This window comes from Eutrigla gurnardus (assembly GCF_963514095.1).
Source record: "Eutrigla gurnardus genome assembly, chromosome: 2".
Classification (NCBI taxonomy): Eukaryota; Metazoa; Chordata; class Actinopteri; order Perciformes; family Triglidae; genus Eutrigla; species Eutrigla gurnardus.
This window is the reverse complement of record NC_139916.1, coordinates 9,803,298-9,821,088: the sequence shown is the minus strand read 5'-3', so window position 1 is coordinate 9,821,088 and position 17,791 is coordinate 9,803,298. Positions and strand designations below refer to the sequence as shown.

The 17,791-nt window shown below is 40.7% G+C and overlaps 2 protein-coding genes across 2 annotated transcripts in view; both read right to left on the bottom strand.

Moving 5' to 3' along the window:
- Nucleotides 1-960, bottom strand: part of mtss1 (MTSS I-BAR domain containing 1) — a 43,716-nt gene extending 42,756 nt beyond the window's left edge. The window contains 1 exon segment of the mRNA XM_084023486.1: nucleotides 209-960. Coding sequence (XP_083879612.1) covers nucleotides 209-280 — 72 coding nt within the window. The 5' untranslated portion in view covers nucleotides 281-960.
- A 4,185-nt stretch (nucleotides 961-5,145) lies between these two features.
- On the bottom strand, nucleotides 5,146-15,628 carry osgn1 (oxidative stress induced growth inhibitor 1). The gene is made up of 8 exons (XM_084026970.1): nucleotides 15,399-15,628; nucleotides 12,510-12,572; nucleotides 10,953-11,089; nucleotides 10,676-10,867; nucleotides 10,116-10,207; nucleotides 9,567-9,763; nucleotides 7,892-8,235; nucleotides 5,146-7,685 (listed from the first exon to the last, which is right to left on the bottom strand). Exons 2-8 carry the CDS (start codon nucleotides 12,565-12,567, stop codon nucleotides 7,086-7,088), a joined length of 1,620 nt encoding a protein of 539 aa, XP_083883096.1. The 5' UTR covers nucleotides 12,568-12,572; nucleotides 15,399-15,628; the 3' UTR covers nucleotides 5,146-7,085.
- Between the last annotated feature and the right edge of the window lie 2,163 nt (nucleotides 15,629-17,791).

Genomic DNA, 17,791 nt, shown 5'->3' with positions numbered 1-17,791 from the left:
CAAACTATGTTGCCTTCACGAGCGTCAGTTAGGTAGAAAATAATACCGTACAAGACTTTTACAGGAAGAAGAAATTAAATTATAACGACTGCAAGACTCCACAAGTAAGAGCAGAGACAAAAGAAGAATTAAATTAAAACATATGTACAAGCGAATTTAAATATGCAAAGCAGACAAACCAAGTTTGCAATATAAACTGTATTTTTACCTTCATGTCGTTCATGATGAGCTGGAAGAGCCCTCCCAAGGCGCTGCATTCCTTCTCGATACCCGCATCCATTTTTCCAACACGCTCGGAAAAAAACTTCCCAAAACTTTTTACCTCCCAGGAAAAAAAAAAACAGTTGAAATACTCCAACAGAAGAATCAATAGAGCCTTTTTATTTTAAAGGGAGAGGGAGGGGGTTACGACACCCCGAGGGCAAAGTCCACTTTAAAAAAAAAACCAAACAGCCCAAAAAAAACAGGAGTGGAAAAACATTCAGGAGTTTAAATCCAGGTCGAGAGAAACGGAGACTTAACGTCCGTCAGCCGATGCTACCAGCCGGCCAACTTGATAAACGTCCGAAAAAACACCACATCGTGCCCGAATCACACGGCGGACTCTCCGCGAAAATGTCTGCTAGTTATTTTAGTTGAGCCGCGGCTGGTTGAAGTCCCGGGTAAAAAAAAAAAAAAGAAGAAGGCAGCTAACCGCAGCTAGCTAACTTGGCTAGCTAGGTTAGCGTCAACTCCGCTAGCAACCTGTGACTGTGCGTGTGCGTGTGCGATTCCAAAACACGCAGTCCTGCGATCGATTACTTCACCTCAATAAATCGACTCGGCTATTATCTCGGATTCAAACCTCTCACACGGTGTTTTCCTGAAGCGCAGCTCGAGAGACTTCACGTTGTTTCCCGACGAGAGACGCGGCCGTTTCTCCTTCAGTTTACTCCATCGGGAGCCCTAACCTAAAGTGAATGAGTGTCGGTGTGTCGTCCTCGGACACCGCGGCAAGCTAGCTAATAGCCAAGGCGATGCTAACGCACATCCGGCCAAAGGTTTCACAATTAAAGCCTTTAGTCCATCTGAGCAGCGTGTGCTCCTTTTCGGATAGTAGTGGTGGAAGAAGTACTCATATCTTTTACTTAAGTAAAAAATATATACATATATATTTAAAATACTCTGTTATAAGAATCATCAGTCTTTAGAAAGAATTGTAACTTTACCTTTGGGTTTAATAAACAAATAAGAGGAAATAAAAAATGTCCTGCATTCAAATGTGTACTTATGTGATAATAAGACTCAAGATATACATAAAAGCACCAAAAGTAAATGTACTCGTTATGCAGTGCAAATGGGCTATTTTACTGGATTTTAAGTACTGGTGCATGTATGCCTTTTAATGTTGCAGCTGGTAAAAGAGCAGCTGATTTAAACAAATATTTGCTCAGTGGATTAATCTATAATTATGCATAATAATGAAGTTGTTTAATATATTTTTTGGCGATAATCTCAAACTGCAAAGTAACCGAAGCTGTTGTGGCGTGCAGAAAAAGGCATATGTCAGCGCAAAATGGAAATAGTACTTCAAAATTGAGATTGAGAAAATACAGCGCTTTTCACCAATGCAAGGATAGTGACAAGTGCCCTACGGGTGACTGACAAGCAGACCCTTATGAACAGCAAATCAATTGGAGGCACGTAAAGAACAATAACATATTTTATAGTGTCAATAACCTTGGATCACCAAATGGACACAGAGATTAAACTTTATTGTCATTAGCATAGCAGATGTCACGAAAGTGCAAACATCCTGTACTCAAGTATACTTTTGTTAAAAAAATGGTAAAAGTAGAAGGAGTGATTTAACTTCTTACTCAGGTAAAAGTGAAAAAGTACATGCTCTGAAATGTAATCTAATTATTAAGTAAAAAGTATCCCTATGAAGGACATTTCTACTGGCTTTTTCTTTTTTGCAAGGCTAACTGAATCTCATGTCATGTTATTATAATAACAAAAATAATCGATAATTCCCATCAAATGCATTCAACTTAAAGTAACAAGTCTGTTTTGAAAATGTGAGGAGTAGAAAGTACAGATTTTTGTTTTAAAATATAGGGAGTAAAAGTAATAAGTTGTCAGAAAAGTAAATACTCAAGTAGAGTACAAGTCCAGATACCTGAAAATTCTACGCATGTACAGTAATTAAATATTTGTTGCTTCCCACCTCTGATTTTAATGTACATTCAAAACCTGTACAAGCTTATTTGCATGGCTGACCATTTAAAAATGGATGCCTTTATTTTGAAAGCCTAACAGTTTCCGATTGGCTTCACTTGACGCTGCTGCGTGTCTGTGGATGGAGGAGGTTTGATGATGTGTGTTGACGACGCGGCGCTCCGGCGGGGCGGAGTCAAGGTAAAAGAAAACATTTTAAAAAAAGGTGGATAAAATATATTAACTTAAGACTTTATTGACACAATACTCGCACATGACAACAAACAGATAAACACATTTAAACAAAAGCTAAGCAAACATACTCACTACAATTTTAAGCTATTAAACAAAACTATTTAACTAATGATAAACTTTTTTTCTCTTTGACAGTAGGCTTTTTGCCTTCCAGTGCAAAGTATTAAAAAAAGGTTAAAACCTGGAAGGCAGGATTATCTTGTGATTGACAGGTTGCTACCAGCTACCAATGCAGTTCGCTACTAAGATGACTTTAACCTTTTATGAAGAATTATGAAGCTATCAGCTTCACACCAGAATCCAGATGAATCCACATCCAGTAAGGTTGCTGTTCGGGTGCCGCTCTGCCGCTTGTGTTTGTCAGATCCACCCGTCGCTCCTGCACAGTCCAAATATGGCCACTTCCTCCACTGGTTGCAAAAGATCCAAGATGCCAACAGCCAAAATGTTGAACGTGAGGCTTCAAAACCATAGTCCACAAACCAATGGGTGACGCATAACGACGTCCACTTCTTAAATACAGTACGGTTTAAACATTTGTACCTCCATCTTGACCTTGTGGGAAAACTCTTGGTACGAACCAGTTTGTGTCAAGAAGACGTTTTCCTTTAGCCACAGCCGGCCAGGATTTAAATAAAAAAGTCAAGGAGTTTTATTTTTTGCACTTTTCATTTATATAAATATATATTCACATATTTTTTACAAATATATATTCACATATTTATAAACATATATATACATATTTTTTTATTGATTTAAATTATTTTACTCTACTGTGTAGCAACCAGAATATAATAAACACAAAGTCAGGAAGTATTCAACGGATTCACCTGGCAACAAGCTGAGTCACAGCCATGGTAGCCTTCCCACCAGTCTGATCACCATGGCAACTAGCATGCCACCGTCTGTGTGTGAGTCTGTGTCTGTGTGCGTGGGCGTGTGTATGTGTATATGTCTGTATATGTCTGTGTGTGATTTGCTGAATCATGGGACCATCATTTAACCACCAAACAGCAGGCTGGTTTCCGTAGAGACCAAAGCATCATAATACCAAAGCAATAACATGTATTAAATAATAAATCATAGTTGTTCTATTTTTAAACCATGGTCCGGTTCAGTGAGTGGTTTGATTTACATGCAGCAACGACAATCATATAATTATATGAATGTATCTTAATAATTAATATGTAGTTCAAAGTATTTTATGTTAAAGAGAAAACAGAAGTTAAAGCAATAAAAAAAAAACATTAATGTCATTAATTCCAAGTACATTTAGTCAAGTACAGTGTATAGTCTTGAAGTACTTGTACTGTTCCTGAGTATTTCCATTTTACTTAATACTTAAATGTTGTAGCCTTCTTTTTACTCTTTTTTTTTTTTTTTTTTACTGTTGGTCAATTTAGGTGACATATTAGTAACACAAATATACAATTCATTTATATATATGTTTTGAGATTCAGTCCAGATTCAGGTCATATTTTAAAAACATAATTAAAGTTAGTATTGTTAGGAGGAAGTGGTACTAGCTGATGTAATCACATACATTTTGTTTCCCAGGAAGAATAAACATTGGATTTTGATGTAAAAATAAAAAATGATATATATATACAGTAAAGACAGACTTTAAGGAAATTGTAAGCCCAAATAGTTCAACATTAAGTCCTTTAACTCGGAGCTGCGTTTTGCTGTATCTCCATTTAGGCAACGGCGACACCTGCTGGCCAGAAGCACCAACTGACAATAAATACGATTTGAGTTGCCTGGATGCCTTTGGCACAGCCTGCACCTGTTTAGGTATTTAATTATTTAATAATCATTAAGATGAAGTACATTTACAGTTTACTTCTGTCTATTCGAGGAAGGAAACATCTTCTGCTTCACTGTTTGTTTCTAATTTAAAAAATGTTTCGATGAACCCAGAATACAGAAAAAACATAACAATGGTCAAAAGAATGTTTACAGGTTTATTTGGACATGGATAATTCAAAATACCAATACTGAGTACCACAGCACATTTCTGTGTTGAAATAGCCGCTTATATTTACTCTGTATGATATGTAAAATATGCTTAAATCAATATGTTAGTCTACTTATTAGCGCAATATTCATATGTTTAATTTTCAGCTGCAGCCACGTTCTTTATGTGCCTGTGGGATTACACAAGTGTCCTGAGATAACTATTGTGTTATGACACTATTAATAAAATTCAATTGAATTTAATTTGAATGTGTTGTGATTTTTAAGCATGAGAATTTAAAGGCGCGTGATACAGAATTCAGAGCGTATCTATTTCCTCCACACAGCTCTCTGCATTGTGAAGGCTGAGCCAGCGACTAGCAGCTAACGGTGCTAATAGTGCAACCAACTGTAACGGTGCTGACAGAACTAACGTTGTTTCCCTGACTCAGACATTAGTCACTATATCTTTACATAGAACACGGTTGTTAGCTGCTATATCGTTGCTCTGAATATTGTGCAAACCGTTTAACAGCTGAGATCATGGTTACGCTGTGGTTTTAGCTGGAAGCAAACACGAATCACCTCAGAGTATAGGCTTCAGTTACACATCTTCATCTTGCTCTGTTGCTGGGTGCCAGAACCGATGTTGTATACAAATGAGATGATAGACTGTGATTTCAGAGACGGAGAGGAACATGTTGCTAATACTTTAGAGAAAAAGAGAACAACGTATTTGAAAAAAAGCATTTTTAATAGAAACCCACAGACAAATGAAAATAGAAAAACCTAGTTTTGAGTGTTGATACAGATGGAAACTTATCAGAAATCATACATGAAATCCCCCCATTTATACAAACAAGTGTGAAAAGTGAAATTAAATCTACTTGTGTGAATAATGAATAAGGCACCGCTGCAGATTACAGTTCTCCGTCAGCTTTCAGGCATCGAGTGTTGAATTGAAACACAATAAATCTATTAACCCTTAAATAAATACACACATGAATAAGTATGCGGGATGCTCTCTGATGGTGGTCACACGTTGACATTTTAATTCAAACCGGGTCCATCAAGTAGTCACTTTAGGTCGAGTGAACGTTTGTTTTCTGCATGTATGTAAATTTGGCTTAATTTTAAATGGTTATTTACCATTAATTAAAATAAAAGTCTTATTTTGAAGAGTGCTCAGGTACAAGCTGCAGTTATATTATTTATTACTTTTAAAGCGGACTATTTCAATGAGTTGCTTTGACTAATGCAACAACAAAACAAACATTTTAGACTGAGGATCAAATAGCACACGAGAAAAGTAAATTATTGATGCAACAACGTGCTAATGAGCTAAAGAGCAGTTAGGTTAAACCTTATTTGTATTGGGATTAATATTCAACAGAAATAACGATGAATTGATGAATTAGTGTCAAACTCTGCGTTTGTGCAGGAGCCTCTCGTCTCGTCCTGATTAAACAAACCAGAATTATACGTTTTCTGCTGATAACACTTAAATAAAGCGTTTTCTCTCACACAGAAGAGAATTCCCGCCATTACTGTTACAGGTTACAGAAGTGGCAGATTCACATGGAAATAACATTAATACAAAAACCAGATTCATTCAACTTTACATTATGGTATGAACTCTGTCGAACTCTGACATTTTCAACGAGTGGAATTATAGAAAAAGAAAAAATAGATGTTTCTCTTGTTATAAACGCTTTTTCATTATCATTGTAAATTTACAAAGATATCAGGAAAGTACAGTTACATGACTAAAACTCATGACGACATAGAAAAATAAAGCACCACATTAAAAAAAGTTTGTACGGATGAACATGGAGAATGATGAGAAGAAACAGTTTGTTTTGTGAAAAAAAAAAAAAAAACGTGACAGTGTAGTGTTCAATCAAACACCGTAACTACGGAAACGTGTTAATCATCACCTTCGTAAACTGTAAAGAGCGAGGCTGTTTTTGGTCACCTGTGATGCCGATTGGTTAAACTTTAACCATAAGTTACTGCAGTGAACCAGAGAGCCAGAACTAACTGCTCCAAACCATCATGATTCCTTCTTTCCACACTTTCCAGATCTCCTCCTCGGTTTGTGTCGGTCCTCATCAACTCATAAAGTTTGAAACATTTTACATATTTACAGGTTATAAACTTGTATGTTTGGTTGTGTAAGCCTGGAAAATAATAAGGATATACATAAACCTGTTTACCTGCCAGATGAAGATCAAACTACAGTCGGTCTGATCAGCTGATTTTAGCTGATTATCCACATTAGCAGCAACACTGCATTATCGTCATTGACCACCAGGTGGCACTGACACACAAGTCTTTTCCTGTTTCTGTAAAAGTACATATTGTGATCACAATTCTTTAGAGGATCGTCAAGTAAAAAAAAAAACTGCCCAGAATTTTACACCTGTATGCAAATTCAGGTTTCAATCCTGGTGTGAAACATCACAAAGTGCTGGTGGAGTTTACGGCCTTCCTTGAACGTGCAGCTTCATATCTTAATACATCCATCATTTCAGTGTCTCATTCTTACTCTTACATAACTTACAGTAGATATCCATCGCAACCAGTGTAAGTCTAGCCGCCGAGTCCACTCCTTTCTGGAGAATTTAGGGACTTTCTGTCTCGGTGGATCAGATCAGAGTCTTTCGGTTTGCTGGCTACGAATCCATAACACAAACCTCGTCTTCCGTCTGTGTAGTCACCTGTCTGTCCACCCATCTGTCCACAAATCTGTCTGTGGTCAAATGCCTTTCTGCCTCCCTCTGTGTCTTGGCGAGGTCGCTGGCGATGGCCAGCGCTCCGCCTTTGAGGAACCTGACAAAATTTTCGCCCACTAACGGCCCCATGGCGTACATGCCCGGCCCGTCCGCCGCCACCACCTTGTTCGTGAACGGGTCAACCTCGACGGGGTTCCTCCGGCACGTGATTGTCTCCTTGGGGTAGATGCCGAGCGGACGGCCATTGTCACCCAAAAACGAAAGGTTGGGATGGGCGCCGATCAGAACCAGCGCCTTGGAGATCTGGACCACGGTACGCTGGCCAGAGTCTGACTCCAGAACGCACTTCCGGTCGGGTCGGAACGCCACAACCCTGTGGCGTGGGAAGCTCAGGTAACCCGGGTAGGAGGAGGAGGATGAGGAGGGGGTGGAGGAGGAAGGAGGGAGGGAGGAAGGCGTGGAGGGGTCATGGAGGTTCTGGGCGTGGTCCCTTAGTGGAGGGCCCGGCTGGTGCTGCTGCTGAGTCATCATCTGGTGAACCTGGAGGCCGGAGGTAGGAAAATGTGAAAAATGTGAGTAACATGCTGAGGCCTGAAGTCTGAAGCCTGAAGCTTCTGTTGGTGCATCAAATGGTGCAGTAATGCATTGGTCAATCAGCCGGGAATGAATCGTAAATCATTTGGATGATCAAGTAATTATTTGCTGGTGCAAAGACTGAATCATTTCAATTAAATTGCTCTCGTCACCTTGTGGTACTCTGGGTAAAGCATTTTGGGCAACTGGTTGAAGATGACGCCAGGGTCGGCGACCGAGCGTCTGAAGACGTGGTAGACGGGCGTGTTGAGATGGTGGGCGGCCAGTACCGCATCGGCTGCCGTAAGCCCCGCCCCTACCACCAGCACGGGGTCTGACAATTGGTCGAGTTCGCCACGGGTGATAGACGCCTCCAGCTCCCAGAAAGAGTGGCAGACGTAAGGCAGGGACTCGCCCTCCACGCCGAGCCGGGCTGGGATGTCGTGGGTCCCCGTTGCCAACACCACGTTGTGGGCCAACATGGAGAAGGGCACCTCCTCTGATACAGCAGAACCGTCTGAGATGAGGAGGAGGAAGAGGGAGGAAACAGGAAGTTCAATATGTGGCACCTTATTTCATTGTTAGACAACATGCTAAGCAGGCCTATCAGTGTTGAGATTCTCGTATCGTAGCGGTCTGTGGTCCCCCAGAGCTCTACCATAGAACCTCACATTAGTCTAGAGACCAGACTGTGCGGAGAAACCAGAGACTGTCTACGGCACAAATAACAAGGTTGCTGCCGTGTTAATGTCTAGACGACGTTAATTCCAGTGTTGATGGAGCAGCAACAGTGTTAGCATAGCCTAGCACTAGGACTGGGACTAGCAGGGAAAGGCTAAAGGACGTCAACAAGCCGATGCTAAAGTGGGCGAAGTTGGGGAAGCGTCTTAAAAAGGCCAACTCCCTGGTCTTCATGGTGACTTCCTAGATTCAGTAAAGCTCCTGTTGAACATTGAAGTTTTAAACGGTTTGCATCATTAAACTAGCGGCTAATAATAAACGATAACGTTAATGGCATAGCTAGGAAGCTAACGTCATCAGTCCTGCCTGTCTAACGTTAAGAGATGGTGTTCATTTAACAGGATACCACAAAAGTGTTTGTCTGAAAAGTCAACCAGCAACAAGACAGAAACAGAGGCAGCCTGCTCTACCAACTCTATTTGATCAGCAACGTAAATATTGTGTCAAGTGACCAGAAACACAAAAATAAACAAGGGTGTAGGTGATGGCATTAGCATGGACTAGATCCCTGTTTACACTGTGGAGAAACCTGACTCCCTACAACTTATTCACCACCTAAATCCAAGGTTTAACCTTCACAGAATCATTTTATGTTCACAGACATCCCCAAGCTATACAACACAATAAGACAAGCGATCAGGGCACCTGAAAATAGTTGCCATATGTAATGTGAAGTATTACGCCTGAACTGAAACTAAAGCTTGTCTTTAAAAAATGTGGCTAAATCGCAATTCACATCGCAATATCTGTCAGGAAAATCGCAATTAGATATTTTCCTCATATCATTCAGCCCTACCCAGCACCCATCAATCCAGACTCCATTCAGAAAACAATGTTTGCTTGCAGACAGACCTAACATCTCTTTTATCCGTTCATTGTAATTAAATTGCAGCTAAATCATTTATTTTATCGTCCCACAACCAGCCGACGTGCAACTTACTTGTCTGCGAAATTATTAACACAAATGATTTTGCACAAATATTTGACATAAAGGATCCTGCCTGCTCCATCACGATCCCAATGCACTCACATGAATGCGGCAGCGTGAAATCGGACACTCAATAACAAAATAAAATGGTTGGATACGAGTGTTTTCTCTCACTGTACCTAGCTCCTCCCCCTCTCTGCGCTGCAGTCCCGTCACTCGCCAGCATGGCGGCGACCCCTCCTGGTTGCCAGGCTGCCTGGTTACCGAGGTGACGGTGGTCCCGCAGGCAAAGCTCTGCTCAAGGGACATCTGGGAAACGTAGTGTTGGTAGTAGGAGGCGATCTCTGCTGGCGTGGCACGGTCATTCCGAACATTTCTGGAACAAAGATCATTATTATAATTAATTTGCAATTGAATCAATTAATTACAATAAATGTAGATAACAATTTAAAAAGCTGACAGCTGAGAGGGAGACAAAGAGTTGCACACCTATTGTTAGTAAAATATACGTCTAAACGAGCTGAACAGTCAGTTCAGCTCGTTTAGACGAGCCTGGAGCAGGCAGGGTTCAGTCAGGCTGTGCAGAGGAGGAGCTATAAAAAGGTTCCAGGAAGGAAAGGTGGAGATAAAAATCAGCTGGCTCATTTGAAAAACAAACTTGGGAGTAACGCATGAGGTGAGCAGCAATGTCTGAGTCTGAGTAATACATCAGCTGACTGAGGACAGACCTGCGCTTCTCTCTCATCCAGTCCTTCAGTTTGAGTCCGGGGAGCTCCATCCAGTTAGCCAGGCTCAGCGTTAGCATGGAGCCCTCCATAGCCTGGGAACAGTACAAACACACCATAAATAAAATCATCTGTGATCTGCTCCATTGTTTACACTCTATCCTGTCTATTCACAAGTTGGGCTGCAGTCAGCGTGTGCAAATAAGCAGCTGGCTGGGAGAACGATGCTTATTTGCACACATTAGCATAACGTCTGCTAAGTAAATTCACATGTCGCGGCAGAATAAAGACCCTGATGAGTTCATGGGTTTTGAGCAGGATATTCAAGATATTTTAAATGGAATACTTTCAAGATATCACTGCCAATTAAAATTGAATAAACAAAGATATATAATAGTGGAAAACAACCTGTTTGGTGGTTCATATTATTCCTGTTCTGTGGTGCAGTCAGAGGGCAAGTACACACATTTTTATGAATAAAACATTCCTGCAATGTAAACTCACAAAAACTCATCCCCGACACAATCAATAATCCGGAGATAATCAATAATCTGGCTCCGTACATGCCATGCTCCTCCGGGCGGACCCTTCCCCAGCACCAGGTGAGGGATGGCTCGCTCCGGCTCGTATCGCCACTCCAGCGGAGATGTGTGGTCCAGTCCAAAGTCGCTGTCGGGGAGCAGCAGCGAATCAAAGAGCACGGCCACGGGGTTTGACGATCGGCCCTCCAACCCCTCACACAGGTACTCCAGATCCTGGACACATTCACATTCATGAACCCCCTTTGTTGGCTTTGTTTCATAACAACCTGCTGCACGTGAACGCGTCCGCATGCGTTACCTGCTCCAGCAGCGACAGGTGAGGCTGCTCCCTCAGCTTGCTGTGCAGCAGGGGGTTGGGGTGTGACGCCCCCGGCGACAGGTACGGGGTGTAACCTGACAACAGGTATGACAGACAGATCCCCGACGGGCCGTTACCTGAGAAACAGACGGGGGGGGTTCAGTATCAGGTTGGAGTCGCTAAGCAATGAGTTTGTTATACACTCAAAACACACAGTTGTGAAGCTGTGTGTGTTCCTATTTTGTTGTCTCTCTCTCTCTCTCTCTCTCACACACACACACACAAATAACAATTTTATATCCTGTATTTTTAAAATCATTTCTTCACCGTTGTAGCGAGCTAGATAGGTTTTTCATTGATATTCAGATCATCATTAAAATATGTTTTTACTCTTAAACATTGTGGAATCACTTGAAATTTTGTTTAAAAAAAAAAAGATATTTTTCACATCACAGATATGAATCACATATGTTTTTATTGAATATCCTTTTTTAGTGAAAAACAATTAAATAATCTTAGATAAGATGATCATATGGTCAATAAATAAAGTAATAAATACATTTAAAAATACCACACATAATAACGATTATCCGGATAAAGGAAATTCACTACGATCAACTTATTGTGAGTGTTTTTTTTTTTTTAAATCGCCTTCTGTGATTGACTCCTACATTCTCAACCTCATCGTGTATGAACGGAAAAAAAAAAGATCTGTCTAAAATAAAAATAAAAGCCACTCTTTGAAAACAAGTGCGCAAAAGAAACAGCTACAGGTAAAATAATATATATCCGCTGACTGAGAATGGCACAAATCTAATCCGGACGGCAGCATGACTTTGCAGATCTGAACGGCACACAATGACACGTGCACGCAGTAAAAAGTCTTGTTCGCCTGCTCACGATGACTCAGGGATATCACACTGTCACTTTCAAATAGTTTTTAAAAAGGGACATTGAGTCCTTTCTTTTATGTTGCTGCCCTCAAATATGTTAAGTGTTCAATCTGTGTTAAGAAAAAGAGTTATGCAACCATTATGAAATAGAACAGTGTCTCAGAAAGTGTTGACATCATCCGCCGCAGGGCGACGCGGCGTTGCACAAAACTTTAAGGCAAGTCTGTTGTTTTTTTCTTTTTTTTTGTGGGGGGTGGGGTTATATAACTCAAACTGCACAGCTGTTTTTATGATCCTTCTATGGCAGCGGGACAAAAAAAAAACACGCCTTTCTGTATTCTTCATCTATTTTCCTGGTTGAACAATATGACATCTGGCATCATTTGCTCCCAAGTATAAGATAAGAAAAAGATACAAATTTTGTGATGTGTGTATTTATTTATTTATTATTTTTACTTTCGTCCGGTTGCACTTGAGCCGGAACAACAGAGCGTGCTGCAACAGCTTTGTGTCGACTTCAGTTACTTGGTAATGAGGTTGAGTGTGAACAGTTCAGGGGGTTTTATGGAGGTAGGAAAAGACAGTTTCCTAGTTAGTGATGTGTAAATGTAGCCGCTTCTCCTATTTTAAGGCTTCTCATGTGACAACAGCGTGCTTTTCTTACCGATGATCACCACGGGCAAAGTCTCTCCAGTGACGATTTCTTTGTCATGGAGATCCATTTTGACTGAGGAGGGAAAGAAATGATTATTATTAATATATTAGCCAAACAAACATAAAGTTGATTTCCATTAACACCACTTTTAGAGAGAGAGAGAGTCCGGTCACAAAGGTCAATCCGTCTGTACATTTCCATTGACACACTGACACACACACTCACACACATCCCCTGTCTGACCTCATGAGTTTAACAGCATGACCTCGATTAAACAAAGACTCAGATATGGTGACCGCAAACACACACACACACACACACACACACACACACACACACACACACACACACACACACACACACACACACACACACACACACACACACACACACACACACACACAGTCAGATCATACTTCACATGATTCACACTCGCTTCTTTTGAAGCCAAGTTTTTGACAAAATTAATGGCACAAAGATTCACATTTCACCAGACAAGAACGCCCACTTTTTGCCTTCACCTTCCAACAGTAGTTTGTTTCGTTCCCGTTTAACAGAGAAGCCGAAGTGCTCAAATGTTAAAAGTGAAACATGCGACACTGGCATTCCTATTGGCTCCCAACATGGCGACGGCTGAGCCGGCAGCTTGCAGCTAACTGCTCAAACCAACTACAGTGCTAGTGCAAGTTTATTTCTAGAGCACTTATCAAAACAAAGCACAAAGTGTGTCATGGAGAGAAAATAAAATACTAAGTTGAAAGATAGAATACATGAACAGCAAGATTAAAATGATAAACAAGAAATTAAAAAACAATAAAATGACTTCTCAAAAATTCTCCGGGCCTGGAAATCGCAATTTTTTCCCTTATTCTAATGATTTCCATTACCTTACGAATGAGGAACTAACCGAAAGGGGAAGTACAAAAGATTGCAAATCTGGCCCGAAATCTGACGCCAGCCTTCAGTGCACGGCGGTTTTTAAGAAGCCAGTTCCTTCCCCATCGTTAACTCTTAAAGTTCAGAGTGACGTCTTCATGAACTCCTCAAAAAGTAGGTTTTTGTGTTCCTAAAATGTTTCAACCCATTTAACAATTCTTTATTACATTTAAACTCGTCTGATCACATTTCTTTAATACATTTACATATAACAAATCGTTGTGACGTCACATCGGCCTTTTGACCTTAAAATCATCACAGAAAAGTCGACACGACGTCTTTAAGAAAATTAATTTACTCTTTAAGTCAATTCATTTATCTGATTCAATGAATTTCATTTATGATATATTTTCTGTTGTTGAATTAGTCAGGGGTCGACTGATGTAGCTTTTTTCATGGCCGATACCGATAATTACTAATCCGGGAGACCGATAACCAATAAGGGGTCTGGAGGTTCATATTGTGATATTGCAGAGACTTGCTGCACAAAAAGACACAAAAACACAACGAATGGAAGAAAGCACGCAGGATTAAAACATCCACCGTGATCTCACACTCGCAGATGGATGGGTGCGGCGAGCTGAGAGCCACGCCACCTCTAGCCCTTCAACAATCTGCAGAGTCATGCTTACTCACGGATACAGTAAGTAAAATGTGGAGTGAGCGAAAGGGGGAGGGGGGAGGGCGGAGTAAGTGAGAGGGAAAAGTAACTGGAAAGATAAAGAGGTTACATAAGAGCAGAGCAGTTGGCAGCGAGCCCAGACACACACACACACACACACACACACACACACACACACACACACACACACACACACACACACACACACACACACACACACACACACACACACACTGTACATGGCTACGTGCAGCCCCACTGGCCCACTTTCCTTGTGGTCCTGATTTGACAGGATCATTAGTTTTCCTTAATTCTTTCTTCCTAATGGCAGAAAGCGTTAAAGTTCCTCATTTACAGTGATTGTTTGATTCACTTCAAAACAGAATCACAAAGCTGTTTTTGATTCAGAATGTTTAAATAAAACAAACCGATTCATCCTCTCAGACATCGTCATCATCATCCAAAATGACTTTCAAAATGTTTGTTTGATTAGAAAGTTTTCCTTAATGAGCCAAGTTGGCAGCAATGTTGCTGGCTTTAATCCCTCAACATGACTCATCAACCACACACACATGTTACAATAATGACACAGCACTTTTTGATAAATCAGCTGCTAAATTCATTTTCAGTAATTAAACTCAATAACCCTGTTATATAGTGAGTTTTTGAGGTGTGTGCCAGGGGTGTGTGCCAACTGTGCCAGTTTCCAGTGTGTTACTGGTATGTAACCAGTCACAGAGAGAAACATTGTATTACTGGTATGTAACCAGTCACAAGGAGAAACACTGTATTACTGGTGTAACCAGTCACAGGAAGAAACAAAGTGTGTGGAAGAAATAATCGATTCTTTTATGCATGCGATGCTTTGTTGAGTTGAGTTAAGTCTATAGTCTTTATTATGTATTATAGTATTATTATATATTTTCCACATTTTATATAAGTAGCGTAGTACACCAACTGTTTCATACAAATAGGAATTGGTTAGAAAGATTGAACACATTATATTTAAATCCAAAATAGAGATTGAGCATCCTGACTAGTAACCAGTCACCCAGTGTATTACTGGTATGTTACGAAACTGCAGCGGAGAAACTGTGCATTACTGGTATGTAACCAGTCTGCAGCGGAGACCACCCGCCCACCGTCCGGCTGCATGACTCACACCATCACGTCAGTGTGAGCTGAGGACACGCAGACCTGCACTCACCGGAAACCGTTAACGCACGTTCACCGTGAGACGTAAAGCTTAAACACCACTCCGTCGGAACACGGTCCGTCGCGCGCTTCACGCAGGCGCCGCTTTACATTGCGCTCTATTTAGAAAGATGAAGGTTACTCACGCAGATATCGGGTTCGGTGACGCGGCTTTCCGCGCGCTCCGCCGGCGAGATAAAGGGAGAAGATACGAGTCCGGGGTTCTGGTCCTCCTCTCACGCTCTCATGCCGTAGCTTTGTCTACAGCCTCTTTATCCTCCGTTCTTCCGTACATGTGCGCCGCAGACCTCCAGCTGCCGCTCTCCTGCGCATTCACAGATTATATACCGCTACTGCAGTCCGGCCCGCCGACCAATCCGCGACGACCTCCGCTGTCGGTACTACACATCTCCCATCGTGGAAGGAGACGCTGACCCCGCCTTCACCCGCGATGACGTCAGGAAGACAAAGATCGTTTATGCCTATGGAGAGCGGCAACGCGAAGTGCATTAAACTGTCATTCTCTCTCTGCTGGCTATCAGGGGGGGACTCCTCTCTGATTGTATAGAAGTCTATGAGAAAATTACTTCTCTCTTGTTTTATTATCGCAGTAAACCTTGTAAACATGAATTAATGCTCTCAATCTATATTTTAAAGGTTTAAAGGAGAAAGTACTACTATACTGTAACATTGCTACAGATCTGAGTACTTCTCAGTCCATTTTCTCTCCTGTAGTGTACTTAATTATGATATTGAGGTACTACGCAATATCACGAAAATTGCTAGTTACAGTTATAAAGATTTTACTTTCAAATCTGATACATTTATTTGGCTAAATCTGCTTATTGAATAATGTCGGTCCTTAATGTCTCAAATAGTTTTACTTTTTTAATTAATTCCTTATTTCATAACACTAATTATTTCTCACCTACAATATTTGTTTCATCGCTGTATGTGTAATATATAAGAAAAAGCAAGGAATGTCATTACCAAGTCAAGAGGACAAAGGTCACAAGACTTACATCATTCATGTGGCTATGATGTAACCATCAGAGTTAGTGAACTACTATTTATTTAAATAATAAACGACTAAATTAAAGTGTAAAAACACAACAAAGAACACTAATTATAGGATTTAGTTCCACTAAACTAAAAATATGAATAAATGAATTATTTATTTTTGTATTCAGTTCGGTTCCATCCCCACAGGGGAGTTCCTCCAATATGGCCGCCAGAGGTGTGACATTAATTCCAGAATGAATCACATTATGTGTAGTCATGTCACATCATAGCAGCATAGTTATTTAGTCCCATATAGTGTTGAGGCCGTGTTATCTTCACTTTTCAATACAATACTAAGTCAATAAGAGCAAACACAGCATAAATGTATATATTATTTTAGGTGGTGGTTGGTGTGTGAAAATGTAAACAGAGTGGGAGCTCTGTGATCCCCCCCACCCCTCTCTCTCAGTTGGTCTGGCTGTCCCGGCAGAGCGCTGTAAAAGTAGAGTTGGATCATTTTTCAAACAACCGCTCAGTGAATTGGCATATGTACAGACATTCGTGGTTCCCAGATGATGTACCCTGATGACTCTGACGACTTGTGCCAGCAACAGGCCGACATGTTTTGGTTTGTTTTTTGTTTTAGGTTGAGTGATTCTTCTTCTTAGCAAATAATTATTTTTATTGTCATCACGACACAATCACAAGCATTAGAACTGAAAGCACAGCAGGTGCTCGGAGCTAAATGCAAACATTAGCATGCTAACATGCTCATACTGACAATGCTTACGTGCTGAGCTAAGTGTAGCGTTTACCCTGGTCACCAAATGTGAGTTTGTTTGCATGCCAATGCCAATCAACACGTAATGTAGAGTACAGCAGAGGCTGATGGGAATCAGTGTTGCAGGTCATAAAGTGTGTGATACATTTTTTTTATTTTGACCTGATGGTGACACTAGATGAAAACTCAAAGGACCAGAAAAGTGAACCTCACAGTGGTGCAAGATGAAAAGTCAGAGTCACCTTCTGGGAACCACGAATGTCTGTATAAAATCAAATAATAGTTGATCAAAGTGATTTGCCATTGACAGCCATAGAACCGAGTGAATGTCAGAGAGGCAGTTGGGCCTCTGGGACAATGAAATACAAGAAAAGTGTGTACAGCTGTACATGTGCGATTCAGATGTATGTTGTGGTATGCAGAAAAAAATGTACACTTACATAAGATGAAGAATGAACTGAATTGTACTGAATGTACTGTACTTTTGTTGCCCACAGTCACAGCAATTTCAACCAGAAAACCGACAGAAACCTCTCCCTGATGGTGACTAGTTTTTCTTTGTTGGGTGTTTTTTAACTTTCACGTTGGAGGAAGACAAGATGTTCAAAACAACGCGTACATTTTAAGCTAACACCTCTTTAATTATGCAATTATGATGAATCAACTATTGACCTAAACTACCACTCGTTTGAGGAAGCATAAAATACGTCGCTCCAATACGACAACGGTGGCTTTTTTTTCTAATTGTGCAGAAAT